Consider the following 25,736-nt stretch of genomic DNA (forward strand, 5'->3'; position numbering starts at 1 on the left):
TAATGAATCTAGTGCAAGGTATTAGAAAATAAAATTGCAAACTTCAAGATATTACTTTGCATTTATGTATATATTTTAATAATTAGTACAATATTTAGTGAGATATTGTATAATTCTGTTCAACTGAACAGACAAATATAATATGCACACAATACGAGTTAAGTTGGTTTTCACAAGTCAAGTCGCGTTTATTGTCATATGCACAAGTATAGTGAGGTACAGGTACAATGAAAAAGCTGTTTGCACAACTTGACCATGAGATTACTTCAGTGATCCTCACTGTTTGCAGTATATATATTTATTTATATGTATAATCTTTATTTATATTATGAATTTGTACTCACAGTAAAGTATTCTGGGGATTGACAGATTTGGCTGACTTCCTGACTATCATGAGGCACAATGTTGACAGAAATATTCCATATAACAGTTTATTTTGATAATGCAGGGTTTCATGGACAGAAATATGAATAAATTTGAATGAGATTTTAAACACTTTTGACAGTGAATGCAAATATATTTTCTTTCCCAGTGGTCGGGATGGTACGAGATATTGGAGGTCATGGAGTAACAGATAAGATGTCCACTGAAGTCTGTTGCCCAATTATTCATAAACAAATGAGGGTTGAAATGAAAGGAAATGTGCCTGATTTCTTTAAGCTCATTAAAGGTGGTGGCAAATATCCTACTTTGAAGACACTTTGAAGCTTAAAGTTGAAAATCTATTAGCAAGAAATCTGCTTTGAAAACGCAACGTAGAAGAGGTCATTAAAATATTTTAAACTAAACATTGTCTGTCTGCAATTAGGAGAGAATAAATAGACATCATTAAAATTTTGAGCGGCACGGTAGCGTAGCGGTTAGCGCGACACTATTACAGCACCAGCGATCGGGGTTCGATTCCCATCGCTGTCTGTAAGGAGTTTGTACGTTCTCCTGTGTCTGCGTGGGTTTCCTGCAGGTGCTCCGGTTTCCTCCCACATTGCAAAGACGTACGGGTAGGTTAATTTGGGTTTAAAATGGGCAGCGCAGACTCATTGGGCTGGAAGGGCCTGTTACCACGCTGTAAATAAAATTAAAGAAAAATAACAGAATTGTCTTTGATATTTAATAGATGGATACCTTCTGGCATAGAATATTCACAATAATTGAGTCTGATTTTATTATGTGGCCCAAGCCAAGCAGTTTGTTTCTTGCAAAAAGTTCCCAACTCTGTTCTCTCCTCTGTTGCTAACTTTGTCCAAATTAATTTTTTCTGTTCTTGCCCAACCATTCATACTTGACCAGTTGCTTTAGACAGCCCACTTTCACCTTGAAAGTGTTAACAGAATTTGTTATTATCTTTATCACTGCTGAAGCTTTAAGTTTGCTTTTATTACATTTATCTTCAATTTCTCCCATGCTTTTCTGTTCAAGTTGGGGTAACTTCCACTCTTCTCTGTCTTCTTCCTTGTTCTCCTCTCACCACTGCAGTCGGTAACCTTCATTACCTCTTTCTCTCATTATAGATGCTGATTGACCTACTAAGCAACTCTGCATTTTCTGATTTACAATCCACTAGCTCTTCCTCGTCCTAATTCATTCACCTGTCCCCAGTTCCTTCCTTCTTATTTTCTTCAATCCAGCATTCGGGCTTTTACAATAATACTACAATCATTAAAACCAACAAATTTTGGCTCACAGCTGTGTACAATAACATTTGTTCTAAAACCTGACAGGTGTGTGCCTTCTCCCTCTACCTTCCAAAGGCAAAGGAAATTCCCTTTTCAGTCACTTACTCCTTGCTTTAATTTCCTGCTTAGTGTAAAATTTCCTGCTCCCTCTTTCTGTGAAATAGTTACAGGTGTTTTGATACATTAAAGGCAATATACACGTAAGGTTTTAAATGTTACATTTATAAAACATCAAAGGATATTAAAGACTCTTGGGAGAATGGGGTACACAATTTTACATTGCTTCTTCATCCTTGTGCTTTATCCTTTCTTTTCTCTGGCAGTTCCTAAAGATCTCGGTCTCTACTCCAAGACCTACAGTCTCTGGTAAAGGTGGGACAGGAGGTGTTTGAGGGACAGATCTATGGGTTGGATGGGAAGAGATGTGTTCCTTCTGCCCTTCTTTGTTGGGTTTCTGCATGCTCCCTACAAAGGGATTCTACATTCCCATTGTTAGTTCAGATCTTCTTTCTGCATTTTGATCAAGCATGGGTAAGGGATTCTCATGAGACAATGAGAATGGAAATGATTCAAGGGCATTCTCAATGCCTCCTTGAAAATTTGTAACATTCAAGGAGGCAATGAGAATGCCCTTGAATCACTTCCATGGTCTTCCTGGTAATCTCTTGCCGTGATGGACCAGAGTGCTTCCATCTTATTGCCAAAGGACCCATGACTGAATCCCACCCCTCTCTCCCAATTCCCAGACCATGACCTGATCACCAAACCATTCACCAAGCCTCCGATTATGTGCCTGACTGCTCCCATACTAACCAATTATGTAAAAGACCCTCCAATAATTAATACATAATTAACCCCCAGATGTCCAATCCTATCTCCACCTGACCTTTCCAATAACCAAAACTATCTGTGATTGACAACCATGTCCACAATTCTCTCTTGAACCAAATCCAATCCCTCCATTGCTCCTAATTCCCCATCATCCACCTCACTGATTAAGACCAATTCTCCCTGTCCTCTGTAAGAAACCACCCTCAGCCCCCAGCATTGCACCAGTAGACTACCTGATCTCTTTCATTAACTCTGCCACTGCAGAATGAGCAGAGGACCTGTCGCAACTGACTGAGAATGATTACAACCTCAATGCTTGGGACATCAGCCTAGGAGAGAATGTTGATATTGTTCAGCTTATCCTGGGGGATTTGGTGAAGACATCTCCAGTACTTTAAGCTGGCTGCCGTAAGTAGACAATGATTCTGAATTTTACAGGAGGGCGGGGATCACTGCTGCCCAGTAAACCAGGAGCTTGATCCTGAACCTCACGTTATGGTCTTCAAACATTCTGTTCCTCAGTCGGCTGGAGTCTGTGCCGGCACACCAGAGACGTTGGTGAATTTCCTCACTGACGTCTGCCTACGCTGACATTGCTCCTGAGACTTGGAAAGTGATCCACATTTCTCAGTTTTACATCATGAACCTTTTATTGTCAGGGGTCAGTGTTGTGCAGCGAGGTGGGGGAGGAAAAGGTTGGTCTTACAGATGTGTAGTGCAAGGCCCACACTTTTGTATGCTTCAGTGAAGAAGTCATTGACGGCCCAGAGCTCAGACTCCGAGCAGGTATATCCACAAGTAAGTTTTTCCACACAGAGGGTGGCGAATATCTGCCAGAGGAGGTGGTGGAGGCAGATGGAATTACAATGGTTAAAAGGCAAAAAACTGCTGGAAGAACTCAGCAGGTCAGGCAGCATCTGTGGAGGGAAATAGACAGTCAGTGTTTCGGTTCAAAACCCTGAGGTGCTTGGATAGGTAATTGGAAAGGAAAGGCTTAGAGGGATATGGGCCTAATGCAGGCAAATGGGATTAATGTAGATAGACATCCCGGTCAGCATGGATGAGATGGGCCGATTTCTTGGTGTACATTTCTATGATTCTGTGAATTCTATGATTCTAAGTGTACTTGGCATCGTCCAGTTCAGTGAGCAAGGTTGGCTCTGGAGTGAAGGTATCGAAGGTTGAACAGATTCCCATTCACCCTCTGGATAAGCTCAACCCCCAGCAGCAAGCTTGCTGGAGGAGAAATACAACATTACATTGAAAAAGACTGGTGCAATAAGGCAGCCTTGCTTGTCTTCAGTAGACACTTGAAGTAAAACTTTGGTTAGGATTACAGCTTTAACATCATTGTGCTATAGATATAAAATGGAGTATCAGAGGGAAGCCAAACGTTATAATTCTTCACTTTCTCTTTCAGTGACAGATGAAGACTTCTGTGATATCACCAAGGGCCATGTCTAGTGACTGATGCTGCTCCCTGCATTTCTATTGGCATTGCAGCATGGTGAACATCACTTCCATTGTATCTCCTGATGACTCGGAGAGTCAGTTCACAGCCAATGGGAGGAAACAGCGGAGGAGGATCCTCTCAATGATTTTCTCTGTAGCAGACAGTGGGAGGACCTACGGCATTGCTTCTTTACTCTGGTATTTTGTATGGTTCACAGCTAAATATACAATGGTAATGGACTTCTTACGATTTTGGACCACAATTAGAGGAAATGAGTACTTGAATTTCTGGGTTGAAATAAAATGTAAATACTCTCACCTATGACATATGATTTTGTTGAACTTGCTGCTGTTGCTGTTGCTGTTGGAGCAGAAGTTGCTGCTGCTGCCTGCGTCGGGCAGTTCGCAGTTTCTCAAACCTTGCCTCCATTTCTTCCAGCACCTTGGGAGTGTAACGAACTACCAGTTTCACACTGTTCTGAGCAGCCTTCAGCAATTCTACTGCCTTTTCATGGTGTTCCCCTTCCACACTCTGAAAATCAGGATAGTACATAAGTATTCTGTGCACAAAGCAAAGACCAGAAAATATGATGTGCCTTTGTGTAATACAAAGAGGTTTTAGTTACATCCTCTGCATTTATCTCCTCAACCAGGGACAATGGAGGCAGAGCAAACATTATTCAGTGCCGTGAAGCATAAATGTGTTGAACTTTACACAGAAAATCTTTGCTTCTTTAAGAGAAAGGGCATGGCGGATGTTTCGGGTGGTACTGAGGTAGGCTGCAGGGAAGGGGTGAGGCTTGCCCTACCTACTTCTGAATTAATTGCATAACAATACAGAACACAGGAATGTACAGCACCAGGACAGGCCCTTTGGCCACCATACCTGTGCCAACCATGATGTCAATCTAATTAATCCCATCTGCCTGCAATGGTCCATATCCCTCTATTCCCTGCCCATCATTTGTCTGTCTAAATACCTCTTCAATGTTGCGATCTGCTTCTACCACCTCTCCAGGCATCTACCACTCGCTGTAAAAATCTTGCCTCATAAATTTCCTTCAAACTTTCCTGTTCTCACCTTAAATCTATGCTCTCTAGTATTTGACATTTCTACCCTGTGAAAAAGGCTCTGGTTATCTTAATTTTACATACTTCTATCAGGTTACCTCTCAGCCTCCGACACTGCAGAGAAGACCATTCAAGTTTGTCCAACCACTCCTTACAGCTAATACACTCCAATCCAGGCAACATCCTAGTGAACTTCTCTCCAAATCCTCCACATCCTTCCTATTATGTGGTGACCAGAAATGTTTATAACAACAGTTTTATACATCTGTGACATGACTTCATATCTTTGATACTCAATGCCCCAACAGATGAAGGCAAACATGTCATATGTCTTCCTTATCACCACATCCATTTGTGTCGCCACTTTCGGGGAGCTATGGGCTTGCACCCCAAGATTCCTCTGTACAACAATGTTCCTAAGGTTCCTGCCATTTACTGTATACTTTCTCTTTCATTTAACTTCTCAAAATGCAAAACGTCATACTTGTCCACATTAAACTCCATCTGCCATTTCTCTGCCCAAATTACCAATTGATAACCCATATCCTACTGTATCCTTTGACAACCTTGCTCATTATCCACAATGTCACCATTTTTCATGTCATCTGCAAAATTACTAATCAGACCACCTACACTTTCATTCCAAATCATTAATATATATTACAGACAACAGAGGTCCCAGCACTTATCCCTGTGGAACACCACTGATCACAGACTTCCAATCAGAATAACACCCCTCCACCACTACCCTCTGTCTTCTATGACCAAGCCAATTTTGGATCCAATTTACCACCTCACTGTGGATCCCATGTGATTAAATCTTCTGGGCCAGCCTACGATGAGAGACCCTGTCAAATATTTTACTAAACTCCATGTATGCAATATCCACTGCCTTACCATCAGAAATCATCTTTGTCACTTCCTCAAAAAATTTAATCAGATTTGTAAGACCTATTGCCTGTATTTTGTGGTCAGCAGCAAGCTGAAGAAATCTGCCCATTTTTTGTAATACAAACATTTATTCGCTAAAAGCACTACGAAAGGACATTCATTGTCAAAACTACTATAACTAATACAAGAAAGTTGAAAAAAACCTATGCAAACAGATGCAAACTACAGAACTACAGCAAATAACTAACAACCGCAAAACGCACCCACAATACTTCAGCTGAGAATCGTATTCACACCATCCACGACACACACGATCCCGAGGGGCTCACCGATCGTGGAACTCAACCAGGGTGTCTGCGGATATTGCACGCTCCCTCTCCAAGGACACCCGCATGTGGACATAAGCCTGGACGACAGGCAGGCAGGTTGACTGGCAGGAACCCTCGGCTGCCCACCACCTGGACCCGTGGATGGCCAGCTTGGCCAGGGCCAGGGCCAGGAGAAGACCCACCAGGACAGTCCCCGAATGACCCGCCCCCCCCACCGCCACACCAGGTGATCATAGATCAGCAGCGTGGGCTGAAGTGCAGCCAGAACTTGAGCAGCAGCCCCTTTAGATACGCGAAGAGGGGCAGAAATCTGCCCATGGTAAACTAAAAATCTTTGTTTTGGATTTCCTCTTTCCCAATCTCAGGTGGTATTAGGCATCAACTCTAGTGGACCTCTGGTATCCACCAACAATGCTATCATCTAGCAGCACAAATGACAGGGCTTGGGGGTGGTGAGGTGGGTGGGGACGAGATTGTAGTCTCCCATCTGCAGATAACAGAAGGTAATGGTAGGTAGGACTGGGGAGATTGGAGGGAAGATGGGTGTGGTCATGTCTGTTGGTGGGGCGTGGGGTGGAAGAAGTCAGGGCTATAGGAGTCTTGGTTGAGGGGGAAGATTGGAAGTGAGAGGGGAGTCATTCCCATGGGGTTGGGAACCTAATAAACAAAAAATTGGTGGGAATGGAAGAGTGGACCAGGGAATAACAAAGGGAGCAAAACATTGGAAATGCTTGAAAGGGAGAGGAAGAAAATATATGCCTGGTGTCAAATTTCCACCAGCTTCAACAAATTCCTTTACAATATCTGCCACATCAAACAAGCCCTTTGCAATTTCCCCCTGTTCCAGCAAGATTCCAGCTCCAATAAGATACTGGATATCTCCTTCCCAGTTTTGGTAAAGGGTCTCAGAGCTGAAACATTAACTCTGTTTCTCTTTCCACTGATGCCACCTAACTTGCTGGTGTTTCCAGCATTTTCTGTTTCTATTACAGAGAATTAATTAAAGCCATTTCTGTGTTCATGCATTTAACAATACAAGTGTACACTTCAGAACTGTTGATCTTTGATGGCCTCACTGTTAATTCTCATCCTAAATATCAGGCAAAGAAATATTAATTATCCTGAAATTATTTATCACTTGTATAAATTCCCTCTACAAACTAATTGTCTCAATGACTTACTACTCCGTTGACAGACAATAACTGATCTCCACGCTTTAGGCCTCCATGTCTATCTGCAACACCTCCAGGAATAATGCGAGAGATGTAAATCGGTGAATTTTGTTCTTTTCCACCCATCACGTTAAATCCAAGGCCTTCTTCAGTTTTTGGTAATTCCACAACACGAGGATGAGAATGGCCTTCACTTGCAGCAAAAGCGGCCACTGTGGCCTAAAACAAAAGAGAATTCCAAGTTGAAGATGAAATTAAAATGAAATACTACTGTTAACTTCTTAGCGACTTATTGTCAATGCCATTATGGATGATAATTAAATTCACTTAATACCTACAGCTTCATTTTTCTCCTCAATGTACTGCTTCCAATAGGCATTTTTAAAACAATTAAAAGTACTCACTTTTCATCATAATGCCTCAAAAAGAAATACATTTTATAACAATACCCAAATAGCAAGAAAAATTATCAGCACTGCATATTCTAGTTTGGGACTTAAGAGGAGTTCTGAGTTTAGGGAAACGATACTCAGGCATAGACATCTGTATGCATTGTGGCTTTATATGCATATAGCATATTATTTATTTCTGGAGTGGTTTGTAGTTTCTAGGCACTCAGCTCCAGAAATTCAACTGGACACTGCCCGCCATGAATTGCACTTGCAGTAGTGATACAACTTCCACGTCAGAGGAGCAGGGGACAATATTGTTCTGAAATGCAACTGCAACCATTGAACAACCATTTTTTTTAAAGCCCAGAGCTGGAAACCCTTCACTCCTCTGAGCCTCCCTCCAGACCAGCCACACCTCTTTCTTTTTCTCTCACCAATCTTGTCACTGACTCCCTTGACTCTGGCCCTGACCTCTGATTGACTTTTGAATTGACCTCTAATTGACACCCTAATGTTGGAGGAACAACATCTCATATTCGGCCTTGGTAGTCTCCAATCTGACGGCCTCAACATCGATTTCTCTAACTTCTGGTAACCCCCCCCCCCTTTGTTTTCCCTCATTCTTGTGGCCCACTCACTCCTTCTCTTTCCCCTTCCCCATGCTCATGACCTGCCCATCTATCCCCCACCTCGTTCCCTTTATTCCATGGCCCACTGCCCTCTCCTACCAGATTCCTTCTTCTTCAGCCTTTTGCCTCTTCTACCTATCCTCTCAACTTCTCACATCACTCCCTTTCATCCCCCCTCCCCCACCCACCTACCTTCCCCCTCTCACCTGGACTCACCTATCACCTGCCAGCCTGTGCTCCTCCCCCTCTCCAACCTTCTTATTCTGGCTTCTGCCCTCTTCCTTTCCAGTCCTGATGAAGGGTCTCGACCCGAAGCATTGACTGTTTATTTCCCTCCATAGATGCTGCCTGACCTGCTGAGTTCCTCGAGCATTTTGTGTGTGTTGCTCCAGACTCCTGCATCTGCAGAATCTCTTGTATCTCCCTAATTCAACACTTGGTCTACTCTGACCCACAATCCCTGGATCTCTCTTCCCCCCCCCCAACACCCCCCCTCACCTCTCCAATCCTGGTACTCCCTCCCCCAGTCTGAGCACACTCTCAGACTTACCTGATACTTTGCTTACATTTTTCAGAATGGTGTGTGGTGCAGAGTGAAGTGTGTAAGTGACATTCAATAACACCTGTAGCCTTGGGGGTTCTTGGGCCTCAGATGCTGTTGATTGTTGCTGTGATGAGACCATGCCCAGAACAATTATGGATGAGCATGTCCCCTGGTACTAATTAATTTCGGGGCTTATGTTTTCTCTTAATACATGGTTTTGAAGTAAATAAATCAAGATAAGCACTACTTTACTTTGAACTAATCACAGTATAAAGATGACAGCCATGCTGTTTGAGATGTCAGATGTTTCTTTAATTTGTAGATTATGCAGGATGCAATAGGTGTTTGACAACGTTGTTGAATTTCTAAGACACACTGGGTGTTTAATATATGAATAAAATAAAAAACAAAAAAATGTTTCTACAGATGTGCATGACCTGCTGAGTATTTCCAGCATTTTCTGTTTTCTGTTTTTATTTTAGATTTCCAGCATCTGCAGTTTTTTTGATTTTCATCTGTTTAATATATGAACTCCAGTTGCTACTCAATCTAAGAGCTCATTTTTTAAATTGTTGGAAAGTTTAAGCTTAATTAATTACATCTTAAATCACAGAGTCAGCGATAATCTTTGATCTAAGGGTATTAAAGGTTGTTCATTGTTTAATAACACTGACTGGTGTGCAAAAGCTGGATAGAATGCATCTTCAAAGACCAATTTAATGGTGTTAGAAAGGTCACAGAGGCCTAAGCATTTAAAGATGAGATAGAAAAAGCAGTAGTCTAAGAATGGAAGTGTACAGGAACAGTCCTCAAACCATTCAAATTGAAATTCAATAAATAAAACAATATTGACTAAAATTTTCCAGCACCGAAAATGCATAGTGAAATGGTGTACACAGGGAACCCAGGGCAGAAAGATCAATACTCTAATGTACATGAGTTGTGAAACACAGCTTTCTGTATGCTTACTTAGGAAAACCCTATGTGTTAGTTTCAAAACTGAGAAGTGGGAGGAATGCAGCACAATCTCCTTTGAAGTATTAGCGGCAACTCTTGAGACAGTTTTACTCTCGTCATTGATGGAGAAAGAGAAGTCCAACCAGCAACCATTGCCATTGTTGGGATCTCTACGAAGAAACAAGTAGGAGGTCTTGGAAACAGAGAGTATTGGGACCATCATGGGATATTACTGGGTTTGCTTCGCTGCCGAGTTCCACAACAATATTTCATGTGGGAATGCCCCTTCAACTTACACAGAAGATCTTTACCCTCTGGTGAATCACGCATGCAGAGGACAGAGCTATATTTTCCCAACACCTCTGCCCATCAGGAGCTTGTTTTCTAGATAAAACCTAGCTCGTAGTGCATGAAACAATACACCACCTGACAGAGTTTCTAAGCTCATTACCTATTAAAGGCAATTAATCAAACAGAACTCTTAAAAGTTATTTAAGAAAACATGGAATCTTATTTAGATATATATAAAATGTATATTAGTAAAATTAACAGCAAGTATATCTTCCCTCTAGAATTTGAACTTATTCTTTATAACAATTATTGTATGTTTAGATTTTTATGCTTTTTCTTTCTTTATATTTTTCTTTAAGTCATAATGTAACCTTACTCCTTAAACAAGTTATGAGACACAATTACTGTTGGACTATGTCTTTAACCATTTCAGTACTGACCCAGAACACCTACAATACATCTCAGTTCATGGTTTTCAGTTCCCTTCTCTTCATCATGTCAAGCAAACAGATGACACGTCAAGTCTCATCTAATACCCATCTGGCAATTACTGAAGAAGAATAGGGAGATTGTTGTACGGGGTTTGTTGGTATGCTAGGAGCACTGATGGACAGCAGAGGTAATGCTAGAGAATTTGGAAAAGAAACCATTATAGGCGATTCTCTGACTATGGTTGGGATGACAATGGAAGTCAGGAAGAGCCGTCCTGTCCAACTAGACACAGTTGGACCAGATGGAAAATGGTGTAGTCATAGATTGCAGAAAGGTTAACAATGCTGAGGACCAATGTTACAGTTAGGAGGGATGTCTCTGTAATTTCGATAGGAGCTTTTCAGTATTGTGCAGGAGTGGGAACAATTGGAGGAATTCAAACTTGGAGTTTTAGGGAAGATAGGCAAAGATTAGTAACTTGGTAGAATCTACCAAAACTTGGGAAAGAAAACAGGCTGAAGATGGGGAAATAATTGGCAAGAACAGAGAATTCAGGGGTTGTTCTTTGAGGCGAGGGTGATGATGGCCTAGCTGCGGAGGTGGGGGGGTGCGGTTGGTGGTGGTTGGACCCAATGCGAGCCAGTTAGGAAACCTGGGTGGTCTTCAGTTTAGTGGGAACAGCATTTACATTGTAGAAGGGGGTCCAATGGACAAGAAAAGTTCATAGTGGGCAGGGGAGTGTACAGGAGAAAACTGGACAATGCTGGGAGTCCAAAGCAATGGCTGGGAAAAACTTTGGAGGAAGTTTGGCCTGATGGGCAATGGAAAGAGATGAAAGGAATAGGAGCTGGCTGGTTACAATCTTATTGGCCAGGAGTTTATAAGATCCTTGTGCTTGCTGATGGTGGGGAGGATGGAGGTGAATGGAGAGATTATACTAAAGAAAGGAAGCCAGGATTTAATTCTTACATTGCAAAATCATCCCAAAGTAATGAGCAGCTTGACTAGAGAAGAGTAAGGTCTGAGAGCATGTTTGTAATCTCCAGCCAGATCTCATAGTAAGAGGCTACACATTAAATCTAGATTTAGCACTTGGACAAATAGTGTGGAAAAGTGGCAAAAAAAAGCAACAGACAAGTACAAATATAATAGTCATAGGTAATCTATAATTCTCACTGACCAAACATCACTCCGCTGCACCTGTGCTCAGCTCCCCCCAATCACTAATAGAAGGTCCCAACGTAACTGTTGAACTTTGTTATGTTGATAATATACGCATTATATCATGAGCTCTCTAAAATCCACAAGCAAACCAATCTAAAAGCTGATAGCACCTCATGCCCTTAACAAACATATTCTCCAGAAACCTTGTCTACCAAGATCCAAACACAATAAGCCACCTCAGACACAACTTGGAAACAAAACACAGTGCTACTAAGTGCAATGACCTCAATCCAATGAAGTTTTAAACTCATACAAAAATATGCAAAGCAACCCATTAAAGAGAGTTCATATAATAACTTTCATCCCCATTGATATTTACTATCATGACTGCATTTGTAAGCAAACTTCATAATCAATTTATAGAAGGTAAAGCAAAATTCTGCAAAACTAGATCAAGATCATTAAAGAAATGTCTGGAGAGCCCAGAAGTGACCAGATCAAATTTGGTGCATTTAGATAAAAGGTGTGAAATGGTTTTCACTGTCCTCTTGTGACAGTTATCATGCATTAGTTTCTGTTTTGGTTCAGCACTGCAAATGCTGAATTGCAAGTAGTTTAGTACAATTGATAATGAAAGAATTTTCTTAATCTAATCAGAAAATATCATTATGAACACTGGCTCCAGTTAATGATATTACCTGGGTAGTAGCACTGGCTCTACCTTCTGGGCTGCCATTGATGTCTAAATTCTCATATATACTCTCGAACACCTGAAATACACATGTACACAGAATTAAAATACACAGATACAACACATCATCCAGTACTTCCACAAAGCATACCTTGGCCGTTGCACGAGCTCTGAATTCTGGACAGCCACTGATGGTTATTGTCTCATGCATGTACTGATAAACCTGAAAAATTATTAGCAAATTAGGCAAGAATAAATTACTCAGATTACTCATGACTTACTTCTGTACAAATCTTAAGAACTTGAAACTTATCTTAAAAAAGTTGCTTTGTTTTTCAATTGTCATTTATCCTAAATCATAGTTATGGACATTTTGACTTCATATATAAGTATTGAGGGAATTAATATTGAACTCCCTTCATGTGAGAAACAATTTTTTGACAACATATTTACTCCTGAATGTGGACCATTCTCTGGTCCTCGATTATTGGCTAGACAATGGACTCCTCCCATCTCTGAACAAAGAAGGGAAATTCTGGTTAGTGGGTATTTGACTGAGAACGAAACACTGAACAAGAGGCACTGAGAAATAGGGAGAATCCCAAGATGAAAAAGAGATTGTGAGATTGGGAGAGAACAGAAGAATGGGAAACAAAGAAAAATGAAAGTGGAATGAAACAATACAAAATAAAATGAAAAAGGAAGGAAAGAGATGGAAATTAGAGTGAGAAATGGAGGAGGTACTGCATTATTGCTGATTTACTTGATTGTTGATGTGAATACTCTGCTCTATATACATAACTATATTTCCCTTTATGTCTGGAAGAAAAATTGGCTCCCCAGTGTATACAGGAGGTTTTTGGTAGTTCCATTGCAGTTCTAGTTTCTGTAAGACACTCAGGCACAAAATCCATTTTGTCTATTGGTGCATGTTTACTGTTCAAGTCCTGTTAATCAGACAGTTGGACCATTGTGCTATTCATTTATTTAGGCTGACGTGACTCCAGCATCATTTGTGCACATGATGGAGAAAGGGGTATGGAGTAATAGGAGGAGGGAAGCTTTGATGTAGCTTTACAGAGTGCTGCTGAGACAGTTTTGGTGTTCATATTTAAGGAAGCAGAGGAGTTTTTACTGGTTTGATTCCTGGGAGGAATGGGTTGACGTGTGAAGGAAAGTTAAACAGAAGGTGATTTAATTGAAACATATAAGATTCCTAAGGGGATTGACAGGGTGGATGAGAGGATGTTTCCCTAGTGGGGAATCCAGAACTAAGGGACATAGTTTCAGAATAAGGGATCTTCCATTTAAGACAGAAACGAGGAAGAATTTCATCTCTCACAGGTTATAACACTTCGGACTTCTTTATCCAAAAGAGCTGTGCAGGCAAAGAATGCATATATTTAAAGTGGTGGTTGATAGACTATTCAATTACAAAGGAGTCAAAGGAAATCGGAAGAGAGCAGGAAAGTGGTGTGGAGGCCAAGATTGGATCTGCCAAAATCTTACTAAATGGCAGGACAGGTTCAAGAGACCGACTGGCTTAAATCTGCTCCTGTTTCTTTCATGTTGCTGCTCTTATGATGTCATCAATGTGTGTTGGGCTCACCTCTATCTTACCAGCAGAAACTGGAACACTATTGTGCAACCTTCATGCTCAATTCCCAATAAAGCAAGAAGCAATCCCTGCAGCAAATCAGAGAATGCAGATTAAAGGGTCCCACTTGAGGCACTAATGCTGTTGTTTGTATGTGCCTCAGCTTTCCTTGCTGTCCATAATAAGACCAAAGACATAGGAGCAGAATTAGGCCATTTGGCCCATAGAGTCTGCTCCGGCATTCGATCATGGCTGATTTATTATTCCCTCTCAACCCATTCTCCTGCCTTTTCCCCGTGACCTTTGACACCCGTACTAATCAAGAAACTATCAACTTCCACTTTAACTATACCCAATGACTTGGCCTCCACAACCGTGTCTACATCCTCATGTGACTTGGCCTCTACATCCACATAATTGCTGCATAGTCACTGGGACTTCCAGAACTCATTGCAGACTTGGTCAAACTTACCCACAGAATAGATATTCTGCCTTAATAATTAGCCTTTGCTCATATTACTTGAGGTCAATCATTGAGGATCACTATATGGAGTTGGCTGGTCCAACAGACTGAAAACACATGACCAACCTCCCCCCCGCTATGCCCCCTGCACTCTCCTTTACCTTCATGGTAGCTGTTCATACTGCTGTTCTGTTGCCAGCATGGAGGGAGTACTTATGGCTGAGACTCACTTCCCATTCTTCCTATGAGCAAAGATGTTGCAGCTGTAACCTTTGCTGTAAGGAACTGCAAAGGTTGCATTTTAATGCTGTAATCAGGGTGAAAACCACCTTAATTTTTTCAAAGGTCAATTCTCTCAACTTTGATTTTTTTGTTAGGAGTCAAAACAAGAGCAGTAAGTTTAGCGCAGCAAATAAGGGTGAAATACAATTTCCAGACAACTGTTTTGTATAAAATTCAGTCACATGATTTTGTTGCCAATTTTTAAAAAGACTGTAACATGGTGAATTGAAAACAATAAAAGATTGCTTGTTTCCTTGCATGTAATCCCTCCAAATGATTCATTCTATACAATGTTAAAATCTGAAAAAATTCATTTTATTTACTTAAGCATTCCAAAACAGATGCTACATTAATGGTTCACATTGAGGACTTAAGCAAAAATAAATAATTTCTACAGAGGTGTTAACTTCGAAACACTGTGTATTTCGATGTACATGTGACTAAAATAAATATGTTATAATAGATTGAATAAGTTTTGTAAGGAGCAAATATTTTGAAAATAAATAGCATTCTACATTTAACACTAACCTAATCAACTTTCAATGCCTTTGGGTTAGCATAGATTATGGTTTAACTGTTTTTTTCCAGCAGCCTAATGGTGAATTTTGGATTGACTGAGAAGTACTACTGGATCTAAGTAGAAACTTGCATCTTTGCAACAGGCATGAAAAAGCTTAAAAAGCAAATTTGCTGTTCAAATGTTAAGATCATCACAAAACAAAACTATAGAATCAGAGTTATACAGCAGAGAAACAGGATCTTCAGCCCAACATGCCCAAAAGTCTCCATTTTCAGTGCATCTCAAAACAACAATTAGACCTGAGGGAAGGTGATCCATTTTGTGAGAGAATTGTTATAGGACATATAGTGGGATACCAAATTACTCAAAATGATTTTTTTGTGCTGTTTTCTCACTTAATTGAAACAACAATGGTAAGATAAACGTAAATGGCTAAAACAGTTCCAATGCCACCAGCATTTCTCCTTCTAAATAATCCGCTGTGATATTTGCAGACACACAGATAAATGGACTGAAGATTTTTTAAAAAGTAACACAAATTGGACTGCAAACTCCAACAATCACGGCAGGTTATCTTTTTTTTAAAACCAACAGTAGTGCCATCACACTTGTTAATCTTCATTATACAAATTATAGCACAGAATGAGGCCATATGGCATATCCTGTCTGTGTTGGTCAGAGCTTTTCAACCTTGCATAAATATTTTGTATGAAGATCTAAAAGCAAAACATCGCAGATGCTGGATATCAGACATAAAACAGAAAGTGCTAGAAATGCTCAGTAAATCTGTTCTGATGAAAGGTCATTGACCTGAAACTTCAATGCTATTTCCCTCTCCATAGATACTATCTTGAACAAAGAACTGGGTATGGAAGAAGAAAAATAGGGGGCTATGTGGGAGGGAAGGGTTAGATCGATCCTAGAGCAGGATAAAATGTTGGCACAACATTGTGGGCCAAAGGGCCTGTACTGTGCTGTGTTCTATGTAAGTAATCATAAATTCCTCACATACAATTAAGATTGAAGCATGGAATCTTTTCCTTCCAGTTGAAGAGTAAGATTAAACCGTCTTATTAATAACGAGTATTTTTAACTTCACAATAGACCGCCTCTTAATCAGCAGTATGGGAAAATAAGTAACATTAAACCATGAACTATAATACCCCACAAAACTAGTTGAACCAGTTCAGAATCAGTGTTCTATACTGTTCCTCTCTCATATTTGCATTTCCTGTTTTTGCTGTGACCTCGAGAACCAGTACTTAAAAGCACCATTGCTGCAATTCGGACAGTGATTCCATGTGACTAGTGGCTGCTGCAAAGCTAGCAAGTTGGAGGGGCATATTACCCATTGGAGAAGTGTGTTCTGATCTAGCAGACCTCTGCCAGTAATGAAGATCCAAGGACTGTGACGCAATGCTGCAAAAAAAAACACAACTTCACATGATATGTGAAGGCAAGTCCTTAACAATTCTTAATAACGCCTCTAGCCCAATGATTCATTGTGTTAATGCTTTGTTATCAGCTCTCTCTCCACCACATACGCACACACATTGTCAGCTCCACCATGCCCCTGCACTCTCTCACCCATCACCTCCGACACATAAACAGCCTTCTCCTAGTCAGCCACTGATTCAGTAGTATGTTTTATTCTTCACTCCCTCATTCCCCCGCTTTCACACACACAGTCATCAAAGGAGGTGGGAATGTCTTCAACAATTCTCACAATCTTTATGACTTTCAGGTCAAGGTATTTATGAAGGGCAAGCTCTTCAGACTGGAGAGGTAGAGATTGCCAGGGTTGCCACGTTGTGGTCAGAAACTGCTGGAGAGAGGGTACTGCACCTGATTGGTACAGGAGCAGGAGAATCCCAGGCCCCCGGGGATGCTGAGCATGTCAGTCAAATCCCAGAAATGCATTAATTCCAATATTCCATCAGCTTGCTCTATACGAGAGGTATCTGGGCTGCAGAGAGCGCACCTACAGAGATGAGGTCTGACTGACAAGGACTGTCAATAAATAGTCTTTTGAAATAATGTTTAAAGGTCACCTAGCTATTAATGAAATAGCAAAACTGACTCACTGCACATATCACCAAGTTGCATTTGTCCAAGTGGACACCATATCGGAGTGAAAGGTTAATGTGTTGCAGAATTACATAAATGCACACATTGGTACTTCATTTTGAAGCCTACAGGCCACATGAAATTGTCAGCAGGTCAGATATGATTTGTACTCATATTTTTCAATACATTCTATAAAACGTGCTCATATTTAACACAAGGTGTACCACAGCACATCCCTTAACAAAGTGTTTAAATGAAACTATCATTATAGAGCAATCAGAAATAATCTTTGTCCCATCATGCAGGATATAGCTGTCATAATGTGAATCTCTCCTGGAAGTGCTCAGGCCAATTTTCAGATGGCTGTTAATGTGCACAAAACAACTTCTTCGTGCAAATTGCATGTGAATTTGCAGACATAGGTCAATGTTTTGGCAATAAGGAAATGATATACAATAGCAGCATAGTGGCATAGCTAGTAGAGCTGCTGTCTAACAGTTCCAACAGCCCGGGTTCAACCCTGACCTCTGGAGCTGTCTGTATGGAATTTGCACATTCTCTGTAACCCCACGTGTTTCCTCCAAGTGTTTTGGTTTCCTCCCACATTCCAAAGATGTACGTGTTGGTAGATTTATTGGCCAATGTAAATTGCCTCTCATGTAGATGAGTGGTAGAATTTGGGAGGAGTTGATGGGAATGTGGGAAGAATAAAATGGGATGAGTGTAGATGAGTGCTTGATGGTCAACACAGACTCAGTGGGCCAAAGGGCCTGCTTTTGTACCATATAATCCTATTATTTCTGTGTCAGCCATTGACAATGCTCTAGAAACACAGCAACTAGTGGAACAGGTTTCTGCCTCCATGGAGGCACAGTCCAATTCCATGGCAGCTCTACTAATCATGAGCCACGAGCTAGTCGATCTCTAGCAAAAGCAGGTTACTCTTCTTCAGAAGAGGAGAGATACTTTAATGAACCTTAGTGCGGCTGTCATACAACCTTTTCCATGACATAGTGGCTGGAGGCTCTGGTAACTGTGATGTTTTGAGGTACAAATATTGTTGTCTGTCCAGTCCCTTCTGGTCCAGTTGGCATTGGACAGATTGATACTTCTGTTGTCAGGATGTCACAAATTCTTCTGCAGCCACTGACCCTTAGGCATTACTATCACTAATGCATCACAACCATCTTCCCCAGTCTTCTAGCACAACAACTGGGATGCTGCAGCCTGTGGCTAGTCCATCAAAGACAGAACCTCAATGCGAGCATCCTCAGAGGATATCTGGATCCCTTAGCCTCGAGGGGGAGCAGACAGCAGGCACAGCACTACACTGTGCTGTAGTAGTAGTGTTTCAAAGCCAACATGGAAATTCACAAAAAGAGGCGCTAGTAGTTATCAGATAATGAGTCATTCAAGAAGTAGTTTCATTCTCATTAAATAATACTCCAGTTAACAAGTGTTGTACTGAGTACCATTCTAGCGGTTGTTTAAGGGGAAAAGAAATTCTGACAGGGGTTCCATTCTCAGTGCTCACAAAACAGACATGACAGAATTTTCACAGCAGTACAATATTTAAATAATCTTGGATAAGATAACTGGTTAAAAGTTGATCCAAATTAAGACTAAATGGATCAATTCATTAAAAACTCATAATTTGAAAGGCGTAATGTCACAATGAACCTATTTAACACAAATGGGCCATTTGCTGTTTTTAACCATATTTTTGTTTGAAGTAAAGGCATCTTAACTTTCTAAATAAATGATCATTTTATACCAGGACTTGGTCCTGACTAACAATATTGCCAATGCAAAAAAAGATAAGCATAAGCAGAATCCTTCGATGCTTTATCATTTGATAAACATTAACAATCCACTGATAAGTACAATCATCTGCCAAGTGTTTTGAACTGTGCCACACAGTGATGAAATCCTATTAAAACGTTAGCATCAACATGGATGATGAGATACTATTGACCTGCTGGATATTCCAGCGATTGCAGCATCACAGAATTCTGACATTTCAGCTGATTAATGGGCAGGATTCCCAATCAAAAGACCATAACTTGGATCATACTGTTAAAAGAATTTTTCTGTAAAATACTGTCCATTAATCAATTGAAATGTCAGAATTCCGTGATGCCTCTATCGCTGATCACAATTGGCTTTGCTTTCATTCAATATTTTGGCTGTTATAATATGTACAGTACATTTGAATTCTCAGGTAGAGGAAGACAAACAACACCAAGATATAGTGAAATAAGATTAAAGGCTTTTATGTACACAAGTACTGACCTGTTGATAAAACGTACTGGTGAATTCCAGGACTTCCTTGAAATGTATTCAATTTATCGTTCTCTTCTGATATTTGTCAAACTAACTTTGGAATGGGATGCAATTCAAACACAGAACTATTACAGAATCATGAGTTTAGCTGGCAGCATTTCAAAGCAAAGTTTTATGCCTGTAGCTAAGCATTTAGAGATTGGGTTGAAACCTCAGTGTCTAATTGTGGAAGTGGCTATACAGTATCTAGACTGTATTGCAATGACAAAAAGGAAAATAGATTGAGTTACACTAGAATGAACAGTTGGGGCATCAGTTTTTCTGGGAGCCAAAATTGGGTATCTGGTTTTTAATATTTGCCTGTCCATTTCAAATTACATTTTGTCTTAATCCTTCAATGGAGATGTGACACTTCTACTTGATAGCACAACATTATTGGTCATAGATTGAACAAGTTGTAAAATTTATACCCAGCTGTTTACATTTCATTAAAACAAGGATAAAACATATAAAACGTATCCACACCACAAATGGGATCAAATGGTTCTGAACCTCCCTTCCTTTCTGGTGTTTTTTTTGCCCAATTCAGTTTCATCAATGAATGAAGTCTTCTCTAGTTCTGAAATGCAGTCTGTCAATTACACTTTAGTCATATTTCCCTCATGAGCAATCCTTCCTTCACCAGCTACTGCCACAGGGAACAAGACTATCCATTCATCTAAACAAAAGACAAATACCATGTATGTTTTGAGGCGTGGGTTGGTCAGATCACAGGACAGGAGGCTTAAGATGGAGTGTGAGGAGGAGGGCACATTCTTGGCCAATCACACCAGTGAGATAGAGCCATGACTATAAAATATTTTCCTGAAGGGCGGCATGGAATTGCCCATGGAATGCTCTAAAACATCCTTGCCTACTGCAGTAAGCAACTTTATTTAACTGCTAATTTTCGTGAGCCCCCGTCCACAGCCCTTCAATTTAAATCAGACTGCATCTGCACTATGGGTGCTAAGACTCACTGGTCAGAAATGGATTTTCTGAAGGTTCAACTTAACTTCCTTGCTTTTATAGTCTATGTCACATTTTTAAAAACTCAGGATCCTACTTGCTTCACTGACCACTATCTGAGCCTGCCACCTTTAAAGATATATACACATGCTCACCCAGATCCCTCCGTTCCTGCACCCATGTTAGAATTGTATCATTTTTATTATCTCTCTTCCCAGTCTTTCTATACACTTGTTTGCAACATGTCTATATTCCACCAGGCTGTCATTATTCTCCTGAAGCTTATCACTATCCTCCCCTCTGTTTACTATATTTCCAGGCTTCATGTCATTTTTGATGTTTGAAATTGTCCCGACAGTTTTCAATTTAAATTATTTTGCTCCTTCTCTACCTGCTGCAAAGTGCAGTTAGTGTCAGCTGTGGCTCAGTAGTTGGTACCTTTCTTGTCTCTGAGCACAGGGGCCAAATGCAAGTTCCAGACCAGAAATTAATGCACACAACTTAAGGCAGCACTCCAATGGAATTAATGAAGGGTGCTACATTATTGTGACATCTTTCAGATGAGATGCTGAACTGTTTGCTCCCATTAGCCAAGGTTTCAGAGCACTATTTTAAAGGAGATCAGGTAATTATCCTCAGTGTTCCAGCAATTATTCTCCTTTCAATCGACATAATGGAAAAACATTATCAGGCCATTATTACATTGCTGTTTGTAGGAGTGTGGCTGTGTGTAAATTCACCTCTGTAATTCCTATATTTCAGTAATGACTAAACTTCAAACAATGTTTCATTTTCTTTAAAAAATGTTGGGCATCCTATGGTCCTGAAAGGCACTACATAAATGCAAATCTCTTCTTGTTTTTTACAAATCAATTTATTGGGTGGGGGAGGGGGCATATTCACTCTTCCCCTTTTCTAAAATAGCATATGTGAATCTGGACAAGAAACAAAAAACAGAAAATGCTGAGGGAATTTACTGGATCTCTCCATAGCCACCATATGTTTGCTACCAATGAGTAGGGATCAAACACATCCTCCATTCCACCTCAAATGCAAACATACCACCAATCTCATCGTCACTCTCAGTTTCTTTCTTTCTCCACCTCCTACCTGGCACCACTACAGTGCCACTCTCATACACGCTCCCTCTACGACAGACTGGAAGGACGCCCAACTTCTGCTTTGGGATGGATCATACATAGAAAGATATAATCAACCTTAAATATTTTAACTATTATTAGATATATTGAAGATATATTCAACCGTAAATATTAAACTGACAATCAACAAGAGAAATTGTCAATGTTTTGCTTCCGGCAGATGCAATGGAGTACATCTGTCTCAATGGCTGCAATGGATACACCAGAATGGGGTTTGTGTGACTGCCACTTCAACTAATTGGACTCAGCAATATGTATTGACGAGGATTGGTTTGCTTCTATATTTCCACTCCTCAATGGTTCTAAGCCCAAAAGTACTCCTCTACGTTTACCCAAATAGAAGGGAAATGTGTAGATGAGGACCTCCAGGCATTCCAAACCCTAATTTCATGCCCCAGAGGAATTGATTCTTTCAATGCTCTCACACTGAAACCTAACCAGTGGGGGAGAAAAAAATCACCACCGTATTGTTGTTCCTCTTTCAGTAACAATTTTTTGAAGTTGATATATTCTCGGTGTAGACCTGGCTCTTTGACAGCAACAATTACATTTAAGTAGTAAGGTACAGTTTGTTTTACAGGAGAATCTTCAGATATTTACAGAAACATTAAATGTCACGAAAATGTGAAGTTCAACTCTTACAGATGAAGTTTCCAATATTTCAGAGTACTAAAGGGTACAGCACTGCTGGAGATTTTGGAGGTGATTTAAATGTCAGATTGTTATTGACTAACAACCCAGCACCACTAACTCTTTCTAAATCTCAGCTATGGAGAGCAATAATGTATTGAGTGGCTTGTTCAGCTGCTGTCAGCAAAATGACAATTAATGAGAGCAGATGCACTCTGCTGAAATCAGTGCTGAAGAGCTGTGCACAATTTTCATTCCAACATGTCCTTTATGTCTTGTAATCTATTTTGTAAAATAACAACAGCGTAGATAATCTTTCACTCGGTTGAAAACACAGCAGCACTAAGGAGATACAGATCTATAAAGCAAACTGGATATTCTGAAGTCAAAGCTACAGTGAATGCAACTCTGCCTTGAGGGCACCTCCATCTCCCTGCTTGTTAATGTTATGCATCCATAAGACTTTGTTTTATAACTTTCATGCATGGCATCACAGCAAGGCAGTTCTCTGCTCCTTGTATTATTACTTTTTGGGCATATTTAGAATCAGATACAGATTTATTATCACTGACTTAGATGACTTGAAATTTGTTGTTTTGTGGCAGCAGTACAGTGCAAAGACATACAATTACTATCAGTTAAAAAAGTAAATAAATAGTGCAAAAAATGGAATTACGAGGTAGTGTTCATGGGTTTATGGACCGTTCAGAAATATGATGGCAGAGGGGAAGAAGCTGTTTCTGAATCGTTGAGTGTGGGTCTTCAGGTTCCTGTAGTTTCTCCCCAATGGTAGTAATGAGAAGAAGGCATGTCTCGGATGGTTAGGATCCTTAGTGATAGATGCCGCCTTCTTGAGGTACTGCCTCTTGAATATGTCTTCGGTATTGGGGAGGGTTGTGCCAGTGATGGAGCTGGCTGAGTCTACAACCCTCTGCAGCCGCTTGCAATCCTGTGCATTGGATCCTGCATACCAGCCTGTGATGCAACCTGTCAAAATGCTCTCCATCTATAGAAATTTGTAAGTCTTTGGTGACAGACGAAATCTCCTCAAACTCCTAACAAAGTAGAGATGCTGGCATGCCTTCTTCATGATTGCATCAATGTGTTGGGCCCAGGATAGGTCCTCTGAGATGTTGACACCCAGGAACTTGAAGCTGCTCACCCTTTCCACCGCTGACCTCCTCAATGGTAAGAGGTGTCCTAACTTCCCCTTCCTTAAGTCCACAATTTTGCAGGCAAAAAAATTGTTTGTATATAGCATATTACATTGAAGATTGTGTAAAATAAAACTATACTGGTATGGGAAACTTCAAATATTTTTGCATTATTAAAATACAGTACCAATTTAAACTTCAAAATGCCATTCATTGTAGGCAGTCAGTGAAATCATAAGGGTTGTCGACCATAGTAATCAAAAGGGTTGTTGTGTGCATCATGTGGAAACTTTTTTAAGGAGTAGATCCAGTATCATTGGTCTTTTAATCCCCATCACAGCTTTCAGCACTCAATGCTCCCAGTCCAGCCATGCTTCCATTTTAAACTTCTTGGCCTTGCCTTCAGGCTCTCACTGCTTCTTACTTTCCTGCTCTCCTCCTCTTTATTTTACTCTTTGTTTAAAATTCTTCTTAGCCACCTGTGCAAAAGGATCCTGCATTGGCACAGTGGCCACCTTTTTGTCTATTATTCAAATGTGAGGCACCTTGGGACATTTTACTGCATGAAAGCTGTTCTATAAAATGCTACTTGGCTCATAATACAGCCCAAGTAAAAATTAACTTACAATTCTTGTTACACAACTGTAAAATCAAAATATTTCTCAATTATTAACATGATTTATTGACTTATTACAATGCCATAAAACAATGAAATGGTTCCAAACTAAATTTGTCAGGTTTGCATTCTGTACAATATGATAACCTCAGTAACACTTCCTACAAGTCAACCAAACTGTATACCCAATATTAATCTTATGAAGAGAAAACAAACCATAAATAACATGCTGTACTCAAAGCACTATTCTTTGTTCCAAAGTAACAAGTTCTAGTTGTAAACATCAATAAAAACTTTAATTGTATTTACAATTAAATACTTTACAGAAGTTACATATATCAGTACATCATCACTATAGACAGATTGCAAGCTTCAGTCCACCAACAACTGAATATGCTCTGAACAGCCCCAATTGCAACTTGTTAATTGATCCAGTTAGGTTGTGAGTTTAATTCATTGCTTTTACTTCTCCCAAGCTTGCTTACTTTAACTCAGTGAATTTTTCCCTCTTCACTGACTGGTAGTTTTTAGCAGGGAATACAGTACAAGAAGACAAACCCGTGGCACGCACACTGCTAGCCATTCAGATGAAAGGCCATCAAACAAATAAGCAGTGTGTAAGGAGTGTTTTAGATACAAGTGGCTTGCCATAATCTGACCAATAATTTTTTTTTACAAATGCCAACTGTCTTCCAGTACTTAAAATAAATTGCAGAAAGCAACATGCAAAACAAAAGGTGATCAAGAGTTTTATCTGTTAATCTACTTTAAGGGCAAGTTCACACTTGAAGATGATTGTAATCTTTCAGCAGTCTTAAATGTTTCTCAGAACACAAGACTGGATCCCTTTATCCATCCCATAATTCAAGCTGTTTGCAAGCAAATCAGAGTCTTTCAAACTCATGTCAGTGCAAAACAACAACTTCACGCTAACTTGAGATGGAGGGAAGAGACATTCTTTAGCCCAAACACAGCAATGCTTTTGTTGGACCCCTTCAACGAACAGAGGGAAGAACCTAGAAATCCTCTTGTGTCAGGCAATGTTTTTGCATGTAATGGAATTGATTTTCTTTAAGCATCTACAGCATACTTCTCACATGACACGAGTATGTATAAAGGCCATTAGCAATCCAAAGTGATGTCATCTGGTGTGCAACACAAATTTTGATATCAATTGCAAAACTTTTGTGCGAGTACATTGGACCACTACCACCAAAGGAGTCCTCCCCTGGAAATTAGAGCCCAGCTTCAGTGCCAATTTAATATCTATTGTCATGGAGTCCAAGGCATGCATTCTCTTGAAGCTAAGTCCTGCCTTACATGTTATTTTTGGTATTCACTTCCATCTTATTGTCAATATCCAAAGGGCTCGTGACTGAATTGAGTACCTTCCTGGCCCTCAATCACGAGTCTTCCTGCTTCCATACTACCCAATCA

General features: G+C 40.2%; 1 protein-coding gene across 3 annotated transcripts in view; it reads right to left on the reverse strand.

Annotated features, from left to right (window-relative positions):
* lin7a (lin-7 homolog A (C. elegans)) overlaps positions 1-25,736 on the reverse strand; it is a 56,352-nt gene that overhangs the window by 4,558 nt on the left and 26,058 nt on the right. Inside the window, exons 3-6 of one of the 3 annotated variants that reach the window (XM_052030453.1) lie at positions 12,527-12,598; positions 7,429-7,638; positions 4,276-4,488; positions 36-1,063 (exon numbers count right to left, since the gene is read on the reverse strand). In XM_052030453.1, coding sequence (XP_051886413.1) covers positions 4,276-4,488; positions 7,429-7,638; positions 12,527-12,598 — 495 coding nt within the window. In that variant the 3' untranslated portion in view covers positions 36-1,063. Of the gene's footprint in view, positions 1-35; positions 1,064-4,275; positions 4,489-7,428; positions 7,639-12,526; positions 12,599-12,670; positions 12,743-25,736 lie in introns of those variants that run through there. The other 2 variants (XM_052030450.1, XM_052030451.1) reach the window with 2 other exon arrangements.

This window comes from Pristis pectinata, chromosome 15 (genome assembly GCF_009764475.1).
Source record: "Pristis pectinata isolate sPriPec2 chromosome 15, sPriPec2.1.pri, whole genome shotgun sequence".
NCBI classification, from domain to species: domain Eukaryota; kingdom Metazoa; phylum Chordata; class Chondrichthyes; order Rhinopristiformes; family Pristidae; genus Pristis; species Pristis pectinata.